This window comes from Pipistrellus hanaki (genome assembly GCF_964339955.1).
Source record: "Pipistrellus hanaki genome assembly, chromosome: X".
NCBI lineage: Eukaryota > Metazoa > Chordata > Mammalia > Chiroptera > Vespertilionidae > Pipistrellus > Pipistrellus hanaki.
In genome coordinates, this window is record NC_140524.1 from 84164635 (window position 1) to 84188584 (window position 23950).

The 23950-nt window shown below is 36.5% G+C and overlaps 1 protein-coding gene across 3 annotated transcripts in view; it reads left to right on the top strand.

The window, feature by feature from the left end:
• DMD (dystrophin) overlaps window positions 1-23950 on the top strand; it is a 2141216-nt gene that overhangs the window by 390466 nt on the left and 1726800 nt on the right. For all 3 annotated transcript variants that reach the window (XM_084869361.1, XM_084869360.1, XM_084869362.1), the window contains exon 5: window positions 19032-19124. In XM_084869361.1, coding sequence (XP_084725487.1) covers window positions 19032-19124 — 93 coding nt within the window. The remainder of the gene's footprint in view (window positions 1-19031; window positions 19125-23950) is intronic.

Consider the following 23950-nt stretch of genomic DNA (forward strand, 5'->3'; position numbering starts at 1 on the left):
ATAAACCCAACCAAGATGGCTATGGCCACAGAGAGCAGGAGGGAGACTTGAGTTTCCCTGGCGATGAAGGAAGCCAAGCTTTCCTCACACTCTGGCTGGCCCAGGCCTCTGCTTAAGGCTATAAAGTTTCAATTATAGAAGATACATAAATCCCAACAGAAATGACTACAGCCAAGGAGCAAGCAGAAGGCTTGGCTCCACTCTAGGCTACAAAGTTTCAATCGTAGAAGATAAATAAACCCCAGATACCAGAGCCTTCGCTTGGGTCACCAGGGGGCGTGGCTAGCCTGAAAGCCACCATAGGCCCCTTGCCCAGGCCTCCCCATACCCCAAGGGAACCCGCACCCTGATCTGGGACATCCTTCAGGGCAAACCATGCTGCCCCTATCTGTGCACCAGGTTTTTATCCCATCTAATAAAAAAGTAATATGGAGATTGACCATCACTCCAACACACAAGATGGCTGACTCCATGTAGTCAAAGATCCTGCTCCCATGTGGACACGGGATGGCCACCACAAGATGGCCAGCAGGGGAGGGTAGTTGGGAGGGACCACCCTGCAAGGGAGGGAAGTTGTGGGCAATCAAGCTAGTAGAGGAGGGAATTTGGTGGTGACCAGGGCTGCAGGGAAGGGGAGTTGGGAGGGACTCAGGCCTGCAGGGGAGAGCAGTTGGGGGTGACCAGGCCTGCAGGGAAGGGCAGTTAGGGGTGACCAGGCCTGCAGGGGAGGGCAGTTAGGGGCAAACAGGCTGGCAGGGGAGTGGTTAGGGGGTGATCAGGCTGGCAGGCAGAAGTGGTTAGGGGCAATCAGGAAGGCAGGCAGGTGAGCAGTTGGGAGCCAACAGTCCTAGATTGTGAAAGAGATGTCCGACTGCCCATTTAAGTCTGATCAGACATCCCTCGAGGGATCCCAGAATGGAGAGGGTGCAGGCTGGGCTAAGGGACACTCCACTCCCCCGCTGTGCACAAATTTTATGCTCCAGGCTTCTATTAACAGTATAAGTTCATAACACTTTTAAAAATTAAATTTGATTAATTTACAATATGTTGTATAAGAAGTCAAGATTACAAACCCAAATTTGTGGAGGAAAACTATTCCATGAGAAAACCCATAGGAAATGGTCCAGGTTTTCCCTAGAGGTTCAATTTTTGTCTTTGCTTTTATTTTCATTTTTACAAAAGGTAAATTAATTCAAGCTTTCAACCATACATGTTACAAAATAAAAAATGCTCTAAGGAAAGTAGGAAATAAAAGATAAATGAAGAAATAAATGAGTTAGAAAGAAGAGACACTAATTTTAAAAGCTAGCTATTTGTAATAAAGTAATAAAATAGACTAATCTCATAAATTGATAGAAGAAAGAGAAAAAACTAAATACACTAGTATGCAATTTAAACACAAAAAGAAAATATTAAGCAGAAGCACAAGAGATATAGAAAGCAAAAATGGAATCTACACTGAACTATATGTTGATTATAAAAAAATCAATGACATTGTATTATATTCTATGTAAAATAATAAAAATTAACACAATGGAATATAGAGTATCATAATTAGTAACCAAGACAACTTATAACATTGTAAGAGATAAAACCTTCCAGAAAGGCTTCTGAGTATAATGGAACGAAGGTAATGAGGAATTTCCCAATTCTACAAATCTATTCACAAACCCAATTTTTAAAATCACTTGAAAAGATTAGCTCTACTTGCTGTTAAAGGGGTCTTATAAGCTTTTTTTTTGAAAGACTACTTTGTGGTAGTTTCTTAGATAAAGTTCATTTTGACTTCTTCCTTCCTAGGGTCTCTCTACCTTAGCCTTCACCTCTGCAACAAATTCTCTGGCTCTAAACCAGCAATCTAATGTGACTCTGTGCCTCAATTTCCTCTGTCCTGACTTCTAACTTGCTGTCCTACTCACATAACATTCACAGTTTAGCTCTGTAATCTTGACACGATATTTATGTTCTGATTTGCATTCTCTGTGCTGACTTTTTGAACATGAAGATTTCCCTGCTATCAATAATTTAATTTTGAAAACCACTTAGTAAGAAGTACTTTTAAGTGCAGCAATACCTTTATTATAATACTTGCTGAGAGCAAAGCTTATGTATAATAAAGGTGGCTGTGACTTCAAAAAGCAAATAAAGAAGGTAGTACAGAATTCTGTGACACGGGATGAATGTCTCTATCAAGTGCTTATGCCTGTCTACACACCAGGCCAAGATAAATTGCATTGCCAACGAGGGGGAGAACGCCCCTCTATCCTTTAGTTCTTACAGCTGTACTGATAATAAATAATAAAATAGATACAAGACTAGATCAATAGGAGATATAACAATTTAATACATGTACTTGGGAGAATCATAATATGATGCTCAGATTCTAAAATGAGGCTCAAAGAAATGATCAAATTAGGCACCTTTCACCTTTTTATGCTTTTTAGAAAAAAAAACAACAACAAAGCACACACACACAAAAATAACAACACTAAATTTGGGAAAAATTGACAGGACAGAGAAAAATCAGTGATCATCAGAAAGCATTCAAGCCAAGTTTCGGTATTCATTAGTGAGGAATCTAAATAAAGTTTGGGCTTGAGTCATAAGTTACAAGGCTTGTTTATATAAGCTTCCCACTCTGCATTCTTTTAACTATTGCAATGAGATGGTCTCCCAGCCCTCAGAAGCAGGAAGGAAATCATATATCCTGCTTTCAGGGGACAGACAGATCAGGGTTTTTATTCTTGAATGGGTAGTTTCTTAAGGAACTTTAATTCAAAATACACCATTATGAGATGTCTGTGTGGGGGTGGGGGGTGGGGGTTGGGACTGACTGGGCTCCAATAGTATCTACAACTTCCATTTATTTTGTGAGTGGTTGAAGTTTATAGAACAAATTGCAGAAAATATGAAGATATCTCTCATATTGCCATTCTATCATTCTTTGCCCTTCTCCACCCTTGTTTGTGAGTAGTCTCCTTCACTAGGCACTCTGAATTCAGTAATACGGCTTTTAAGCCTATCTTCTCTCAAATAAAAAGAAGTATTTACTGAGTCATTTAAACTTGTTTATTTTTTCAAGATTCATTATTTTATTCATATATTTATTTAAATAATTCTTTATTGTTGAAAGTATTACATATGTACCCTTTTTCACCCATTTACCTCCTCCAGCTGCTCATATCCCCTCAACGACCCCTCCTCCACTAGGCCTTCAGCATTCTATAGTCTGTTTCCCTGGGTTATACACATATGAATGCAGGGTATTTAGTTAATTACCTCCCTCCCTTGCGTTCCCTCTGAGATTCTGCACTCTGTTCCATGCTTCCATGTCTCTGGATCCATTCAATTCGATAGTTTATTTTGTTACTTAGATTCCACATATGAATAAGATTATGATACTTGTCTTTCTTTGGCTGACTTATTTCATTTAGAATGATATTCTTCAGGTCTCTCTATGCTGTCTCAAAGGGTAAGATATTCTTCTTTTTTTACTGTTGGATAGTATTCCATGGTACTATAAATGAACCACAGCTTTCTTATCCACTCCTATACTGATGAGTGCTAGGGCTGTTTCCAGAGCTTAGCTCTTGTAAATTGTGCTGCTATAAACATAGGGGTACATACATTCTTTCTTATTGTGTGCTTTGGGTTTCTTAGGATATATTCCTAGAAGTGGAATAACTATGTCACAAGGCAGTTCCATCATTAATTTTTTTAGGAAACTTCATACTGTTTTCCATAATGGCTGCTCCAGTCTGCATTGTTACCAGCAGTGTACTAGAGTTTCCTTTTCTCCACATGCTGGCCAGCACTTGCCATTTGTTAATTTGTTGATGGTAGTCATTCTGACAGGTGTGAAATGATTCCTCATGTTGTTTTGATTTGTGTCTCTCTGGTGATCAGTGACATTGACATTTATTTAATGTCTCTTATCCATCTGTATGTCCTCTTTGGTTAAATGTCAATTTATGTCTTTTGCCCATTTTTAAATTGGATTATCTGTTTTCCTTTTGTTAAGTTGTATGAGACCCTTATATATTTGGAAATTAACCCATTATCAGATTTATAATTGGCAAATATGTTCTCCCACATAGTGGGGTCTCTTTTCACTCTTTTTTTCTTTTCACTTTTTTGATAGTTAATTTAGTTTTGCAGAAATTTTTATTTTGATGTAGTCCCATTTGCTTATTTTCTCCTTAGTTTCCTTTGCCCTCGGAGATTTATTGGTAAACATATTGTTATGAAAGATGTCTCAGATTTTGCTGCCTATAGTTTCTGCTAAGATTTTTATGGTTTTATAACTTACATTTAAGTTTTTAACCATTTTTAGTTTATTCTTTTGTATGGTGTAAGTTGGTGGTCTAGTTTCAATTTTTTGCATGTACCTGTCTAGTTTTCCCAACACCATTCATTGAAGTGACTGTCTTGATTCAATTGTGTGTTCTTGTCTCCTTTATCAAATATTAATTGAACATAAAGGCTTAGATCAATTTTTGTGGTCTCTGTTCTGTTCCACTGATGTATATGCCTTTTCTTGTGCCAGTACCACTATGCTATTTTGATTACAGTGGTTTTGTAGTATAACTTGATATGTGATATTGTGATCCCTCCAACTTTGTTCTTGATACTCAAGATTGCTGCAGTTATCCAGGGTCATTTTTGTTTCATGTAAATTTTTGGAGTGTTTGTTTCAGATCTGTGAAATATGCCATTGGTATTTTAATAGGATTTGCATTGAAACTATAGATTGCTTTTTGTAGTATGGACATTTTAATTATGTTGATTCTACCAATCCATGAACACAGTGTATTCTTCCACTTATTTATATCTCCATCTAGCTCTTTTTCCCCTCAATGTCCTGTAGTTTACTGAGTACAGATCTTTTGCCTCCTTCATTAAGTTTTATTTAAGTTTATTCCTAGATATCTTAATTTTCTTGTTGCAGTGGTAAATGAGATTTTTTAAAAAATTTCTCTTTCTGAAAGTTCATTATTGGTGTATAAAAATGCCATTGATTTCTCTGTGTTAATTTTGTATCCTGATGCATTGCTGAATTCATTTATTAAATCTAATAGTTTTTTTGTGGTTTTTTTTTTTTTTTGGTGGAGTCATTATAGTTTTCTATGGACAATATGTCGTCTGAAAATAACGACAATATTACTTCTTCCTTTCCAATTTGGATGTTTTATATTTTTTCCTTCTTGTCTAATTTCTCTGACTAGTACTTCCAGTATTCTGTTGAAGAAGAGTGGTGAAAGCAGATATCCCTGTCTTGTTCTGTTTTTAGGGGAAAAGGTTTTAGTTTTTGTCCATTGAGTCTGATGTATAGGATATTGGTTTGTCATATATGGCCTTTATTATGTTGAGATATGATCCTTCTATTCCCACATTGCTGAGAGTTTTTATCACAAAAAGTGTTGGATTTTTATAGAATGGTTTTTCTGTGTCAATTGTCTGTGGTGCTTTAAACTACCTTTTATATGCATTATGTTACCTGTCTTCTACTCATTGGCTGATCCTGACTTCCAAGATTTCCATGATTATATTCTGTGAATCTCAATGTTTTTTTAAAATTACACTTGTTGGGGTGAATCTGGTTAATAATAACATTATATAAGCTTCAGGTGTACATCTTTATACTCTTTTGGGTGCCCACCACCTGAACTCAATCCTTTTTTGAATTAATGAAATGTACTCACCATTATTGAGTGTTGAAATATATCCTGGGCATATGCCAGGACTTCACTGATTTAATATTAGCTGACATTGTGGTAGATCTCATAATGTTCAGTTAAACATTCTCATCAATTGTCTATGACAAAGTGGTAATTATTTTACCAAGTAATTTCAATGTATAATGTGAGATTGCACCAAGCAAATAAGATTATTGTTATACATTATTAAAACCACAAATCCACAGTGAGTAGTCAAAAAGCTTAGGGTGAAAATTCAAATGTCAGCTATGTTCTAGTATTCACTTAATCTCATCATTGAAAATTGTCACTGAATCAGACTGAATGGTTGTCAAATTTCACTGATCTGAAAAATGACGTAGTGTTCACTCTTCTTGGCATATGATCTTAGATAAAAAGGATTTTACAGTGTTCTTGAAAACTAGTATTTTATGTGTCCTTTAAGTATTCAGAAATCATCAAACCTCAGAGGGAAGGTAGGGGAGCGTAAGGGTATGGGGGAGAGATCAACCAATGGATTGTATGCATGCATATAAGCCTAAGCAATGGAAATAGACAACTGGAGGGTGAGGGCTTAAGTAAGGGGATTGGGGGATTATGGGGGAATAAAGACACATATATAATACCTTAATCAATAAAGAAACAAAAAAAAAGCAAAGATATTCACATTCAGAAAGAAACCAATTTTTTTTAGTTGTAAAACTACAAGTTGTATTTTAAAGATGCTATTAAATGATGATGGTTGTATGATGAAATAATATTATTATTTACACTTGTAAGGCAATATTTTCTCAACATTTTGAAAACAGTGTGAAAATGATGTAAAAGACAAAAAATATTCAGAAACGTAAAGCTATAAAATATATATTTTGGAGTATGTCAGAACTTTATAAAATTATTGACCAATATAAACTGTTTACATTTATTACTCACAAAATCTAGTGTTTGAATATAAATTCGAAAATTTTAAGTGAATTTATGTTAGACAAATATTATTTCTTACTCTAAATTGTCATCCATAAAATAGGCCTGTAATGTCTGTGCCTTATATATACTAATTCCAAAGATTCCCCCAAAAGTGTATCCTTTTAACCCTGTCACTCACTAACTGCACGATATTTCTGAAATTGTTCCATGACTTTGGCTTCACTTCCCGAACTGTGAAATCCACTAATAGAAATAAATACTAAATGTACTTATTATAATAAGTACTTATTAGAAATAAGAGCTAAATGTATTTACTTCAAAATATTTTTCTATGCAATATAAACATATGCACAAGTATATCATATAATCATTAAATTTCCATTAGAATTATTACTCTTAAAATGAAGCTAGTCTCATCCTAATAAAAGAGTAAATGCAAATTAACCACCACTCCGCTACAACCACAAGCCACGCCCACCAACCAATCAGGATCAAGTATGTAAATTAACCCAACCAAGATAGCGAGGCATGGGTTTTCTGGTCACGGAGGAAGCCAAGCTTTCCACACACCCTGGCTGGCCCAGGCCTCTATTTAAGGCTACAAAGTTTCAATTATAGAAGATAAATAAATCCCAACAGAAATGGCTGCCACCACAGAGCAACCAGAAGGCTTGGATCTACTCCAGGCTACAAAGTTTTAGTTGTAGAAGATAAATGAATCCCAGATACCAGGGCCTTGACTTGGGTCACAGAGGGGCATGGTCGGCCTACAAACCACCACAGGCCCCTCACCCATGCCCCAAGAGAACACCCACCCTGATCCAGGACACCTTTCAGGGCAAACCAGCTGGCCCCCACCCATGAATCAGGCCTCTATCCTACCTAATAAAAGAATAATATGCAAATCGACTGTCACTCCAACACACAAGACAGCTGCCCCCATGTGGTCAAAGATCCTGCCCCCATATGATCACAAGATGGCCATCACAAGATAGCCAGCAAGACAGGGCAGTTGGGAGGGACCAGGCCTGCAAGAGAGGGCAGTTGTGGGCGATCAGGCCTACAAGGGGATGGTAGATGAGAGGGACCAGGTTTGCAAGGGAGAGCAGTTGGGGCAATCAAGCCTGCAGGGGAGGGAAGTTGGGTGGTGACCAGGCCAGCAAAGGAGGGTAGTTGGGGGCAAACAGGCTGGCAGGGGAGCAGTTAGACATCAATCAGGCTGGCAGGGGAGTGTTTAGGCAGTGATCAGGCTGGCAGGCAAAAGTGGTTAGGGGCAATCAGACAGGCAGGCAGATGAGCAGTTGGAAGCAAGCAGTCCTGGATTGTGAGACGAATGTCTGACTTCCCGTTTAAATGGGCAGTCAGACACCCATCAAGGGATCCCAGATTGGAGAGGTGCAGGATGGGCTGAAGGACATCCCCGTGTGCATGAATTTCATACACTGGGCCTCCAGTTTAAAATAATTTTATAAGGTAAATTGTTTATTCTTCCCCAAACCCAGTGCATTTCTTGCATCTAGGGAAAATGGTATGTTTTTCCTTGTATATTCAACTTAAAATTTAGGTATCCATCTATGCTAATAAAAGGCAAATATGCAAATTGACCATCACTTTGTGATGCCCAAGAGCCAATCAGGAGTGAGTATGCAAATTAACCCATTAAAGATGACAGCGGCCCTGCCCTCCAGCCACTCTGGGCCTCTGGGCAGCATGCATGCAGGCACAGAGCAGTTGGGTAGGGCAGGATGCCTACTATGAGGGGAGGGCCGAAGTGGAGGGATCTATAAGAGTGGAACTCTGGCTGGAACAAAGACTAAAGGCAGTAGCCAGAGTGAAGGCCTGGGTCCTGGGTGCTGGAGAAAAACCGATGCTGGCAACCAGGGGAAGGAAGGCCTATTGCATGAATGTTTGTGCAATGAGCCTCTAGTTATCCTATAATTTGTAAAAATGCATATTTTTGGGTATAATAATAATATGGCTATAAGCCATATTATAATAATTTTTTTTCTTATTATAATTAATATTAGCCATATATCTAATGTTTTTTTTGTTTTGCTAGTGCCAAGTTGCTTGTTCTTGAAATCAGTATACATGGCTCAAGATTAGAAAACTGTGGCTATATAGGTTTCTTGTTGTAATTAAAATGGCATTCTGTATTGTTAGGTATAAGATATTTATACATATTCTTATATTTATAAAAATTGTATTTATAAAAATTCAAGTTAATATTGAAAATGTATATAATTTTAATGTTATTCTATGATGTCAAAATATTGAGAACAGTGCCTATTTTCTCAAATAATACCCTCTAGCATCTAGTATCCCACCTAAGAAATTTTGCTTAGTTTAATTATGAGCTACTTTACCTAAAAGTTTAGTATTGTGTTTTATGTTCTATTAGAGGCCCAGTGCACAAAATTCGTGCATGGGGGGGATGTCCCTTAGCCAAGCCTGCACCCTCTCCAATCTGGGACCCCTTGAGGGATCTCTGACTGCCCATTTAGGCACAATCCTACTGGGATTGTGCCTAAATGGGCAATGAAAATCCCTCTCACAATCCAGGACTGCTGGCTCCCAACTGCTCATCTGCCTGCCTTCCTGATTGCCCCTAAGCTCTTCTACCTGCCAGCCTGATCACCCGTAACCCCTCCCCTGCCAGCCAGATTGATGGATAACTGCTCCTCTGCCAGCCTATTTGCCCATAACTGCCCTCCCCTGCAGGCCTGGTCACCCCAAACTGCCCTCCCCTGCAGGCTTGATTGTCAACAACTGCCTTCCCTTGCAGGCCTGGTCCCTCCCAACTTCCCTCCCTTGCTGGCCATCTTATGGCAGCCATCTTGTGTCCACATGGGGGCAGGATCTTTGACCACATGGGGGCAGCTGTCTTGTGTGTTGGAGTAATAGTCAAACTACATATTACTCTTTTATTAGATAGGATAGAGGCCTGTTGCATAGGTAGGGGCTGGCTGATTTGCCCTGAATGGTGTCCCAGATCAGGGTGGGGGTTCCCTTGGTGTATGGGGCAGCCTGAGCAAGGGGCCTGTGGTGGTTTGCAGGATGGCAACCCCCGCCCCCCAGTGACCCAAGTAGAGGCTCTGGTATCTGGGAATTATTTATCTTCTGCAATTGAAACTTTGTAGCCTGGAGTGGAGCCAAGCCTTCTGCTTGCTCCTTGGCGGCAGTCATTTCTGTTGGAGTTTATGTATCTTCTATAACTGAAACTTTGTTGCCTTATAAAGAGACCTGGGCCAGCCAGGGCAGGTGGAAAGCATGGTTTCCTCCATTGCTGGGGGCAACTCAAGCCTCATGCACTCTCCAGCTCTGTGGCTGCTGCCATTTTTGTTGGGATTTAATCTTCTATCATTGAACCTTTGTAGCATTGAGTGGAGGCCTGAGCCGCCACTCAATTTGGCTTTCTTCATTGGCGGGGAAATTCAAGCCTCCCTTCTGCTTTCTGTGGCTGCAGCCATCTTGATTGGATTTATTTGCATATTTGCTCCTGATTGGCTGGTGGGTGTGGCTAGTGGGCATGGCTAGTGGGTGTGGCAGAGGTATGGTCAATTTGCACATTACTCTTTTATTAGATAGGATTAGAATACTGCTTTAAACTTCTATATTGATACATTACTTTTAATTTTCCTTCATCCCTTTAATATTTATATTTTCTTAACATTATAACTTTCTTAAATTAACCACTTCAAATCTTTTTTGTTAGAGGCAGTGTATAAGCAAGTAAAAACACAGTTCCATTAAAAAGAATTACCTTGTGATAGGTGATTGTGAACATAAACACATTCAAAATATAAATAAATTTTAACTTATTTCACCAGTATATGCAATTGGGTAATGCAGCCCAGTTTTTACTCTTTGTCTGTCTTCAACACTTAATATCTGGTATATAGTGGAAGGTCAAAATATTTAATGAATAACTTAATATTTAAAGCTTAATCATTGAAGGTAGGGGTAAAATCTTCATAGTGAGTATCCAGAAGTATATTTTTATGTATTCTAGGTCAAAATATGATTGTTTAAAATGTATTTTCCAATATAAAGGTCTATATTTGCATAAAATAAAAAGTAATCTGTGGAAGATGAGTATCTAAGAAGGAATAAAGAAAACTTTACAGTGGAAAGCTGATCCACAATGGCCAGTGCAGCCTACCCTTTAGTTGTATATATTGAACTATTCATAATTTAATAATGAGAGATTTAATACCTATATCTCTCAATGGAAAAAAAAAGTATGATTTATGCCCACAAGTCTTGAAATTTTATATATTTCTTAAATACAGTTATAAAAGCACATGCTGCAGTGCAATAAAACTATTTTGCTTTTCCTGCATTTCTGGTCTTTTAAATGCATTATATTTGGGAGGTTACATAAATACTTGAGGAGTGTTGTTTCAATATAGAGAAGTCTCTTTAGCTTGACTATACAATGGCAGATATTTTATAAAATGTTGGAAGGAAATACTCAGTTATAAACCATTTATGAGAAAGAAATGCATGGGTATGAAAGAACCAAATAAATAGAAGATAGGTTATTTGCATGAGATCTAAGTATCAGAACAGATCTTTATACAAAAGACTAGAGGCCCGGTGCTCAAAATTTGTGCACAGGTAGGTTCCCTAGGCCTGGCCGGTGATCAGGGCCTATCAGGGCCTTCTGGCTGCCAGCTGCGGCCATCCTTCCAGCTGCCAGCCAGGGCCTTCCTTTGTTCTGTGCCACCCCCTCATGGTCAGCACACATCATAGTGAGTGATCGAACTCCCGGTCTCTTGATTGAACTACTGAAGGGACACTTTGCATATTAGCCTTTTATATATACATATAGGTTGCCATGCATGGTATTTTCCTGTTAGCTATTGTTTAAATTTGTACTTAAGGAAATTCACTTACACTTTTAAAGATGATATTTATGGTTCCTTTCATAATCTTGGCATTCTATATATAAAGTTATTTCATAAGATTTACTTTGCATCATTTTTCATTTATTTAAACTCACATACCAAGACTGATGAGTAAAAAACTGGCTTACCATTCTCACTATATCTTCTTTAATTTAAACAATTCTCAGGTTATATACTGCATATCAAGGAACAAAAGTGATTCCTCCTTAGGATAATAGATTTTGAAATCTGAAGTGAGCCTGAAGAACCACATCCTCTGAAACAAATGTGTGGAACCTTCTACCCTTAACCTAATTGTAGTTGGCTGAATGATATAGGAAGTGTTTTCATTCTGAAATGTCATTCTCAGTGGTTTTCTAATAAGAAAATACAGTTTATTGGAAAGATGATGGTTCCTTATTGAATGAGATATACCTTTCCACAACATCCAAGTTAGAACTGCAAATGGGGAGATCCAAGATGGCAGTGGAGTAGGTGGATATTAACTCACACCCTCCCAGGACAAAACTGGAATTAAAACTAAATTATAGATCAACCTGGATAACAAACTGAAGACTAGCTATAATTGAAAAATAAAAATAAATAAGTAAAGGAAAAAAACTGGGAAATAAGAATAGTAATTTTATGGGGAACTAGACTATTTTCTAACATGTTAGAAATGCTTTATCTAGACTGGAATGAATGTTTGTTACATAAGCATATACATTTTTTAAACATTACCTAATATATAGTTAAAGTTGTCTTGTACAGAGATTTGAAGTAGATGTTATCTCAATAAAAAGAAAATTATCGCTTTACAAAACATAAAAAAACCTGGGATAAAACAATTATTCCTCTCTTGGATAAGCAATGGAAGAGAATTAATTGCTCTTCATAGTCCAGTAGTTAATAAATCAATTTAGGAGGTAGAGCACCAGTAGGTATCAGTACTCTCTGTAATACTTGTATCCTATATAATAAAACCCTAATATGCAAATCATCTGAATGGCAGAACAGGTGGAATGACCGGTTGCTATGATGCACACTGACCACCAGGGAGCAGATGCTCAATGCAGGAGCTGTCTCCTGGTGGTCAGTGCACTCCCACATGGGGGAGTGGTGCTCAGCCAGAAGCCAGGCTTGTGGCTGGTAAGTGCAGCAGCAATAGTGGGAGCCTCTTTTGCCTCCGTGGAATTACCAAGGAGCAGCAAGCCAAGCGGTAAAAAGTAGCTAGCAGGTGGGTGGTAAGGAGCTAGGTTTTTCTGGACTTTGAGAGGGATGTCTAAGCCAGCTTAGGCAAGAACTCCAAGCTGGCAGGTGAACATCCCACTAGGGGTCTTGGACTGTGGGAGGGCACAGGCTGGTCTGAAGGAATCCCCACCCCAATGCATGAATCTCATGCACTGGGCCTCTAATATTAATTATAAATTATTAAATATATATTTTTGTACAAAGTCAGATATTTTAGCCTAAGTACTAGGGTTGGAACAGAATTCTGTTCAATTTGTGTCCTCACACCTATAAAATCCATAACAATAGACGATTCGAAAACCAGTTCATTAGGTTTCCTAGGTGCGTGTTTGCATCCTGCTCTTCCTGATTCAAGGTATGTTTTCCTGAGTTCATACTGAAATATTCTGCTGGAGCCACAATAAGTTTCCATTATGTCAAGGCAAATGGTGAGAATTTTCTATCTTCCAAAATCACCTTAGAATAAAGCATCTTCCACAAATAATAATATAAAACTCTGAGCCAGAATCTAATATTACTCCATGAGCAAAGTCTTAGGTCTGTTTTTAGGAAATCCAAAAACCAATCTTTATGTGTAGGTGAACTTGTTTCTGCAAAAATTCAATGCAGCTATTTAATTTTCGCATAGAGTATCAATTTTCACACCTATTCATTTGGTATCAGATGCTTTCATTCTGAAAACAGGAAAACAGAACTTTGGCAATCCTTAATGACCTCAGTCTTGAATTTCTTGCTATCTAGTGCTTGTCACAATACTGACACACACACACACACACACACACACACACACACACTTTCTCACACTGAGTCCATTTATTAACATATTGGTATATGTCATACAAATATTTTTTTTTGTTTTGCTTACTAGACAGACATAATTATTTATTTCACACAGGTATTAACATATTCTAGTTTTTGTTTTCTCTTTTTACAGTTATTTAGAAATTTGACTGAGAATCTTTAAAAGATAGAATTTCAAACCATATATTATAAAAATATGTAAAATAAAAGAGAGAAGCCATTGTGCAGTATGGTAATGATTATTTAAGGGTAGCTAGTAATAATTTTTTAAAAAAATATATCACTCATAGCTATATGGTAAAAAATATGGCATTATAACAACGCTAAGTGTATGAGAATTTAGAGTCAAAATGGGCTATACTGTCAATAAGAAGCATTCAATAGTCATGTAAAGAGCATGAAAAATCCCCTTCAAGCATGACAGAATACCACTCCCCCTTCTTAATGAATATTAATATTATTAATATTCCTGTCATCATAATGGTGTGCATTTGTTAATTCAGAGCTTACTAAGATACTTCAAGAAGAGTTTTTTAGATTTAATTAAGGAATTGCCTCGCACATCTAGATCTGCTTTTAAATCTTATGAAAGCTTCCTGTATCTTTTTTTTTTTAATTATTGTTTAAGATATTATCAATACAAATAGTAGTTCATATGTCTCCCTTTTTTTGCCCCACTGACCTCCCTCTGGCCTCCCCTCCTTCCTGATACTTGCCCTGAGCACCTCCCCCTGCCTCCCCCCTGCAGCCATCCCCAGTGTCTTGCTATTGGTTGTGCTTATATGCATGTATTCAAGTCCTTCAGTTGATCTTTTACCTCCACCCCCCCCCAGCCTTCCCCTACCTTCCCCCTGCAGTTTGACTGTTTGAAGCTTCTTTGCATCTATCTATTTTTGTTCAACAGTTTATAATGTTCTTTATATAACTTTGAAACCCCATTTCCCTGTTGTAAAATGTACACAAACTAGTAAGTAGCTCACACTTTCAGTGTGATGATGATGTGGTTAGACTAAAAGCTATATTCAGAGAAAAACTCTATAGCCTTAATTATTTTAAAGATATAAATAAAATAATTAACTCTATTTAAGAGATTATTAGAAAACAACAATGAATAGTGGATTCAAAATATAATTTAAAAATAGGCTGAATACATTAATAAACTGGCTCTTTGAATAGATCAACAGAAAAAGATAAACCTCTTTTAATCACAACAAAAATATGAAGAGAATGAGAATGGAAAATACAGAAGGTTAGTAATAAGAAAGGAAGTAAAACCACAGATAGAGAAGAAATTAAAATACTGTAAGAAATTCTGTAGTAAATCCAGGACATGGATAATTTCTTACTACAATGCAAATTACTAAAATTGATGCACGAATAGCAGAAAATTAAACTAGAATAATTACTTCCAGAAAACATTGGTAAGTTATTAGAGATCTACCACTGAAAAATATACCATATACCAGTATTCTTCACAAATGAATTTAACCTCATCCATCTAGAATAAATATTTCTCATATTTTAAGCTACTAGTATTTAAGAGTATATAAAAAGATAAAACTTTGCAATTCTTTTTGTGATGTCAGAATAACCTTACTAACATCAGCAGATAATCACAAAATGGAATATTAAATGTGTAAGACAATCTCACTTTTGAATGTAAATTCAAAAATTCTATTATGTTGAACTATATTTAATTGATTATAACCATATCTTATTCATGGTAACTCAGTAAATGTGAGGTGTTAGTTGCAAAGAGTCCTTAAAATTAAGAAAGAAAAGAAAACTAACCTATAGGTAATAAACAAAGCATATTAACAAATGATTCACAGATGAAATTGTAATAATCAGTCATAGAAAGATATTCCAAATATACTAGGAATCATGAAAATAAATTAGATTAACAAAGTAATATCTTCTTACTCATCAGATAGGCAAAATATAAAAGAAGAAGCACCTATTTATGGGTAAAATATTAAATGCTAAATCCTTTTTATAAAGAAATATCCACTAAAATGAAAAATATATATCCCCTTTGATCTATAATAGTAGATACATTTCTAGAAATAGCGATTATCACAATGGAAGCATCAATATTTGAGGATGGATAATGCATGATGTCCATTCCAGCATTATATAAAGTGGAAGATAAAAATAAAATAAATATTACAACCCTAGAAATAAACTGAATGTCAACTAACAGGGAACTAACTAAATACTCTATGATACATCCAAACTATGAAATATTATATAGTCATTAAAATAAATGAATAAAATGAGATTGTTGTTTGGTAAAAGCAATGTTTCATAGAATCTGAATAATGTGCCTTTTTGGAGGGTACAGTATAAAACCAGTTAGATTTGTGTACATGTGATATCATATGTGCACACTCACAATACAATAATCACTTGAATAGGGAGAAAAATGTGAATGTAGTTTTTTAGGTCAGATTAAGAAAAAAAAATGGGAAGAAAGTAGGGAAAACAAAATGAAAAAGAAAACTTGTCTCTAGAAAAACAAGAGAGAGGCATATATGAGATCTTACTCATGCACTTGTGTAAAATAATATTTGTGTGGTCATATTTATAAAGGAATACAATATTTCTTAAAAGAACTAAATTGATATTATATACACACACAAAAATACATGCATACAGATATAGTGAACAGCATAAAGTTTAGCATGTATAGTTTACCACTGAAAAACTGATGATGGTTGCATTTCTTATAACCCAACTACAGGATGCCAAAATACCCAAAACAATGTTTCTATTGCCACATGAAGAATCCCCAAATGAAAAGTGGATCATGGTACTTTCTTGTTCTTGAGTTATTAATCTCCCTGAAGAACACTATATTTCCTTCCCTAATAAATTCTAGAAATGTATATATTCTACTTTGTATAATTAAAATGAAAATATTATAGCATATATCTGCATTTGTAAGTCAAATTTATATGAATGCCCCATAATTTGAAATATTCATATCAACTACAGCATACTGAATTAGGGAAGATTTGCATGGGATACTCTTGAAACTTAGCTGTCTAATGAAAAACATCTGTATTGCAAAAATAAGTAGACATATAATAGCTTATAATGGCAGTTTTCACCTTGATGCTCCTATATCCAAGAAAGTCAGTCTATCTTTTTAACCAGCTTTCAGGACTTTCATTTATCTGCTTGTCTATATAAATTTACTGAAATGTCCATTTGCATGACACTTCTCTGTAAAGTCCATATGATAGCACACTCGCATTTAATGTATTGAATAGCTCAATATTATCCTTTACTTTAAATTTTGTGTGTAATTCAACCATGAACTTGTATCTTGATCCTTTATCCTTTTTAATATATTTTATTGATTTTTTTACAGAGAGGAAGAGAGAGGGATAGAGAGTTAGAAACATCGATGAGAGAGAGTCCTTGATCAGCTGCCTCTTGCACACCCCCTACTGGGGATATGCCCACAACCAAGGTACATGCCCTTGACCAGAATTGAACCCGGGACCCTTCAGTCCCTAAGCCGACGCTCTATCCATTGAGCCAAACCGGTCTCGGCCTTTATCCTTTTTTAAATGATTCTACATTTTTTTGTGTCTCATTAATTTGTTTTAAGCCAAGTGACCAATAATTTTTATATAGTTGGGGTACAAAAATAAATTTAAGTATTTAATTAGCCAATAAACCTGCAAATAAGTGTATGTGGGATTAATTCGGAGTGATTTGATCATTACACCGAAGAGTAGCCTTTGGTTTTCAATTGGATTTCCCAGATAACTTAATATTTTCAACTTATTCATTAATCAAATTTAGAAAATTGGCATGAATGATAAGGAATATACATTTCGTATTGAGAGAAAGGTGAAGCCATCTCACTGAAGGGAAAAAACAAAAAAAAAAAAAAAAAAAAAAAACAAGTGGGAAGGACAGATCAGAGTGAAATTTAGTCCAGTAAGGGTTTAGAGACTTAGAGAATGAAAGCTTTAACCACAATGATTCTCAATTACTTAGTGAAGATATCTAGGGATGATAACCAGTTTCTCTCAGGTCACTCCTCTAAGGATCCTGTGGAACAAAATGGCAGGATCCTGGAAGAAGCCCAAAGAAAGTTCAACTAAAGCATTTGGCTGGTGTGGCTCATTAATTTAGCATCGACCTATGAACTAGGAATTCACTGTTCAATTCCTGATCAGGGCACACACCCAGATGGTGGGCTCTATCCCCAATGGGGAATTGCAGGAGGCAGCCAATCAATGATTATTGCTCATCATTGATGTTGCTATCTCTCTCTCCTTCTCCATTCCTCTCTGAAATTAATAAAAATATATTTTAAAAAAGAAAATTCAACCAAAGTGATCAGTGATCCAAGGATAGTAAATAGGAAAAGAAACCTAAATTACTCCTCAACCTTCAACCTTGCTCTGACAGTTTCATCCCCATTGTATAGCACTTAATCTGAAGTTGCCTATTTGCTTTATTGTGATATTTTCTGCTTTTGAAGTATCCCTGGGTACTTATTTTTAGTTAACCTTTTCATTTTGATATAATTATAAATTCTCATATAGTTGTAAGCAATAATGCAGAGATCTTGTGTACCCTTAACCCAGCTTTACATGATGGTAGCATACTATATATAGTATGAAATTACCATGGACATCAACATTGACACAGTGCACCAGTAGGATTTATATTTTTCCAGTTTTACTTGTACATGTGTGTATGCATGTGTGTCTTTAGTTCTATACATTATTATCACATATTTATGTTTGTGTTTCAATTCATCCATAAGAGTCAAGATGCAGTACACATCCATCATCACAAAAATCTCTTCTGCTGCCCCCATTTTTTAATAAACCCTCACTCAAGGATATACTTTTTATTACTGAAGAGAGAGAGAGAGAGAGAGAGAGAGAGAGAGAGAGAGAGAGAGAGAGAGAGAGAGAGAGAGATGTGAGAGAGAAAGATAAATCAGTTGCCTCTAATATTCACCCCTAATGGAAATGGAACCCACAGCCTTTTGGTTTATGGACTATGCTCTAGTCAAATATAGTCACCCCTAATTATAATAGCATTCTTTTGAGCTAGATAAAAGACTGATGAGATTTCTTTCTTTTCAACATGTATTAGAATCAAATCTTAATTTTAGACATTCTTTATGTGGTATCACTGTTATAAATTTTATTTGGAGGTACTCTGATTAGCCTCTTTAACTTGCAATAATCTATTGATCTATTATACTAAAAGTACATTCATTTCCTATCTCTTTGCAAATGTGTATGGGGAACTTGCCCATTATAGAAAGTGCATTTACAAATTCATTGTTTTACTTTTAGATTATTTTTTAAAAGCGGTAATGCTGTTTAGGCTCTGAAAATAGCTAGTTCAATTACTTCCTCATTTTGTTTTCTTTCCAAATAGATATTTTGTCTCCCTTCTTCAAATATGTTCCCTTTATCTTTAACAGGTTGATTTGGTGAATATCGGAAGCTCTGACATAGTAGATGGAAATCACAAATTGACTCTTGGTTTGATTTGGAATATAATCCTCCACTGGCAGGTAAGAATTCTGATGAATGTCTCCTTTTTGAGTAACATGTTGCTGATCCTCGCTTTCATTTTCCCCCATTGATCTGCAAAACAAACGTGTACATCTCTAACAATACAAAGCCTATCTCTATAGTGCTGCCTTTTAAGTTAGCACAAGTAAGGTCGTTTGAGATGTGAATGAACAGCAGATTATAAAACAGAAACTAGCACATATGCAGGAATATTTTTCTAAATGTTATTTCACTTGGTAGAGATGGGTCAAAAAGATAAGTGTCATTAACAGGGTAAGAAAAATATTTTTCACAAATATGTGTTTTCTATTACTAACCTTTAAGTGAACCTACATAGTTTTAGAAAATAAAAAGTATTTTTCCTGTTAATCATTACCAAATCAATGATACTTTGTGAATCTTATGTATTCTTAATGTAAATCAACATCAATAAAAGAGTAGTGGGATGTGATCATCTGTATGAGTATATGTGTTATACTTACAAACTGACTTTATAATCTGATTTTGACATTGCATTTTTTCTGAACTACTTCAGCATAGGGTCTTCTGAATGTCTATATTTATTGGACCTCTGCAAAACAGAAAAAAATATCATTTGGTTTAGTGGAAAGAGTACAGTTTCTTTTCCATCAGACCAACATGAACTTAAATTCAACTCCACCATTTACCATCTTAATGACATTTGATTCAATTCTGGGCCATAATTCTCTCACTGTCAAAATAGAAAAGATAAGAATGAACATCTATTTCACATCAGGGTTAAATGAAAGAATATCCATAAAGCACTCAGTACAGTGCATCATTTTCATTAGAGTTATATCACATGAATAACTATGATTGTTTAAGAGTTTTATACTCATATTTTAAGAACCTGAAACATAATTATGTCTGCTGTGTTTTTTTTTACTAACAGAAGTTACTTTTTTATAAAAAAAATATTAAAAAATGTTTTAATTGATTTTAGAGAAAGAAGAAGGGAGAGGAAGAGAGACATAGAAACATCGATGAGAGAGAAATATCAACATTGATTGGCTGCTTCCTGCATGTGCTCCCCTCTTCCCCCTCTCCCCCCCCAAGCCCACCAGCTTACTGGGGATAGAACTGCAACCAGGGCATGTGCCCTGACCAGGAATTGAACCAGTGACCCCTTGGTGCCTGGGTTGACATTCAGCCACTGAGCGATAATGGCTGGGCTAAAACAGCTTTTTTGAGATATAATTTATGTATTATAAATTTATCTGTTCTAAGTATAAAATTCAAAGTATACCAGACTGGTTTAGTTATTTTTTTTAAAGATTCTCAAACTATTTTGAGGATGGAACATAGCCCCGCCCTCCCAATACATAAAAGACTTTAGGATATTTACAGAGTTGTACAACCATCACAACAATGTAATTTTAGCACATTGCCACCACCCTAAAAATAAATCTCATGTTCATTGACAGTTACTCCTCACTCTCATTCCCCAGCCCTTGGCAACCATTAATCTATTTTCTGTTTCTATGTGTCTGCATTTTTTGGACATTTCATATCAATGGAATCATATGTGTTCTTTGATATCTGGCTCCTTTCATTGAGCATAATCTTTGAGGTTTATCCCTATTGTAGCAGACATCACTACTGTACTTCATTTAGTAGGGTTGACTTTTTTTATGGAAGCATGCACAAGACTGAGGATTCTCAGAGGGAAGGAGGAGGGAGAGTAGGGTTGACTTTTAATTTGAAAAGTGGGTTGGTCCTGTTCAGGTTCAGACAGGACATAGACCAGAGGTATACATATTCAACTTGGCAGCCATATTGTTCTTCCAGTTGATCCTCATCCCCATATATTTTTATTCTAAGCACTCAGAACAGACTCAGTCCTATTTCACAGCATTCTGGGAAGCGAGAGAGAACAACCATAGTGGCTAACAATAGAGAATAGCTCATGCATGCCTCAAATGAGCCAAAGGTTCCCAATTCTGGGCCTTTTTTATATAGTGATGGTATCAAATAAAACCAGCAAAGCAACATAGGGCTTCTCACCCAACTGGTTTACTTCTGTTTCTCAGTATTAATCAAACTATCTTGAGAAAAGAACAATTTCCCCCTCTTTTCCATTGTATGTAAAGAACAATAAAACTGAAGTGTTACCAAAATGAAATAAAAAGACTCACAAAGCACAAGCTTATTTTTTATCATTAAATTCAACAGATGTAAATAGGCTTTGTCAAATGCAAACAAACAGAAGTTCCTAATGGACTATCAATTGCTTTATTTATTTTATGGCCTGGTAACAAATAGCTCCTGGAAGGACCCCAGCTTATAGAAAACACTTTGAGCTGCACAGAGGTTCGTCTTGACAAAGACAGCAGAAAAACATAGCCCTGAACAGGTCATTCAAAGGAGATTTTAATTGTATTTATCATCAAAACTGTCTCTGATATGTCCTCACACTTTCTTATCTCCTCAAAATGCTTTCCAGCTCTATTTAAAGCCACTGCAATATAGTTTCAAAACTAGCCTGTTTGTATTTTCTTCATTTGCTTGTGAGCTTGTTCATTTTTTTATTAGCATGTGTCGGGTGTCTATCACCCTCAGGAATACCAAAAGGAATGCTTCTGCAGTCTTTCCTTATCTGAGACCTCTCTGTTGTTTTCCATTTATGTCCTTGAATTACTATCTCTTTGTGACTACAAGAACCTAGACTTTTTCCAGCCTCTGACTCCTTATCTTATCTCTCTTCTATCACACTGTTCTCCTAAAACTAAAAATACACTAAAAATTCCTTCTCCTCAGTACTTCTCATCATAATCCAATGAGTCCCAAAATATAGTTTTACCAAGAGTACATATTTGCCTTCTTATTAAATAGTCAAAAAAGTCCTTGGATTTCTGCAAAGATTAAAGGACGTTCTGGCCAACCTAATGTACTTTCCATATTTATCAGATTAAGAATGGCTTTAAAAGATGGAAAAATGTGAATCTTTTGTTCCAGTGCCACATACTATATTATTAATAGTGCATTTAGAGGCCTTCTCTTTGAACTTGTAAAAATCAGAAATGTCAACCCTGTTTCCCCTGCCATTGTTTTTCCAGTTTCTATTTAACACTGTTAGCCTGGAAAATCATATCTATGTTGAAGAGTATGCATCTACTTAACACCATTGTTAAGTAGACAATGTGTGTTTGGCATCTTTTTCTTTCTTTTTTTAAAAAACATATTTTATTGAATTTTTTACAAAGAGGAAGGGAGAGAGATAGAGAGTTAGAAACATCGATCAGAGGCCTCCTGCACACCTTCTACTGGGGATGTGCCTGCAATCAAGGTACATGCCCTTGTTAGAATCGAACCTGGGACTCTTCAGTCTGTAGGCCCATGCTCTATCCACTGAGTCAAACAAGTTAGGGCTCTTCTTTTTTTAAGGGTAAACCATCCTTTTATGGTGTTCAGATCAGTTGTGGTACCCAGCTGGAGGTGAAAACATTCCCTAATAGAGGTGTGCTAGAAGAGGTTAGGCCCCAGTTTTGCTGGCTAACTCAAAGGAAACAATTCCAGGGCTACTTCACACTAGAATGTGTATCTGATTTATTCTCTGTATAGCATACAAGAGGAAGAAGGTTTTCCCACTGCTAAAAGCCCTTACTGTGAATTCCCACATATGTACTAGTATACCTAGTGCCTCTGTACCAGACAGTTTTTGCTCTGGTCTTCTGCAGGCCTTTCATACACTGTGACTCATTTCTTGGAGAAGACTATTTCTACCCTTCTCACTTATCCCTCTGCTGCAACTCCTTTTAGTCACAGGATGTGTTCTGGGAAGAAGATTTTGAGCTAATCAGCTTAATTAAGGCATGACTTCAGGGCCAACACCTATAGAAGGGAGAGGATGACTAGAGTGAGAACAAGAGCCAAGATGCACACCCAACAACCGCCTTATTCAACCCCCTGGGGACTTTGGAGCTAGAATGGGCCTTTAGAGTTGTCCTAAATGGGCCTGAAATGAATGACTATTTCCTTTCATTAGTCACTAGATATGGGCTGCCCTAGGAAGGGCAAGGCAATAGGTGAGGTGACTGCAACTCAGTTAAGTTCCCGAGGGAACTGACAGCTAAAGGCTGCCTGGTGACAAATGGAGAACAAGCCCTTTCTAGAAGGAGAATTTTGGTGGTGCCTCTCAATGCCTATCACACCTTCTTTGCCCAGTTAATTCCCAGTTACTTTGTGGAATCAGTGCTCAAAGGCATTTCATTTTTTCCCTTTTAAAAATAGATGTATAGCTGCACACACACACACACACACACACACACACACACATTTGTTTACATTGATTCTTTCTCTCTTAGGAACAGTAAGCCCTGACTCTGGGAAATATTTCTGCTAAAAGATTCACCTTAGGACCAGTGCAGTGTCTGACTGAAGGTTGATCTTTAATAAAGATTTCTTGGTAATCGTCTTTCATATAGGAAAAGACGACTGATGATTTCCTATTGCCCTTTTTTTCTTTCTTCTCAGCAACATTTGCACCCAAGTAAAAGCAATACCACAGAGGCTGAGTTTGATAACAGAATTAGTGACAAAATGATGCTAAAGGAGTTTTGGATTGAATACCGGGTAGTCCTTTAACATTACGTGCATGGAGGGCAGTCTGGCCAAGCATTCAGTAAATGAATCCCATTCATCACTGAAGGGTTGCTGATCAGTGCAAATCTATCACCACCACTGAGCCAGTATCTATTGATTCTGACCCAGTTTAGCATAGGTCACTAGATACACATCCAGCAATCACTGTATATGGCTGTATATGGCGGTTGTGTACTTTATGACTTTAATGATTAGAAAAGTT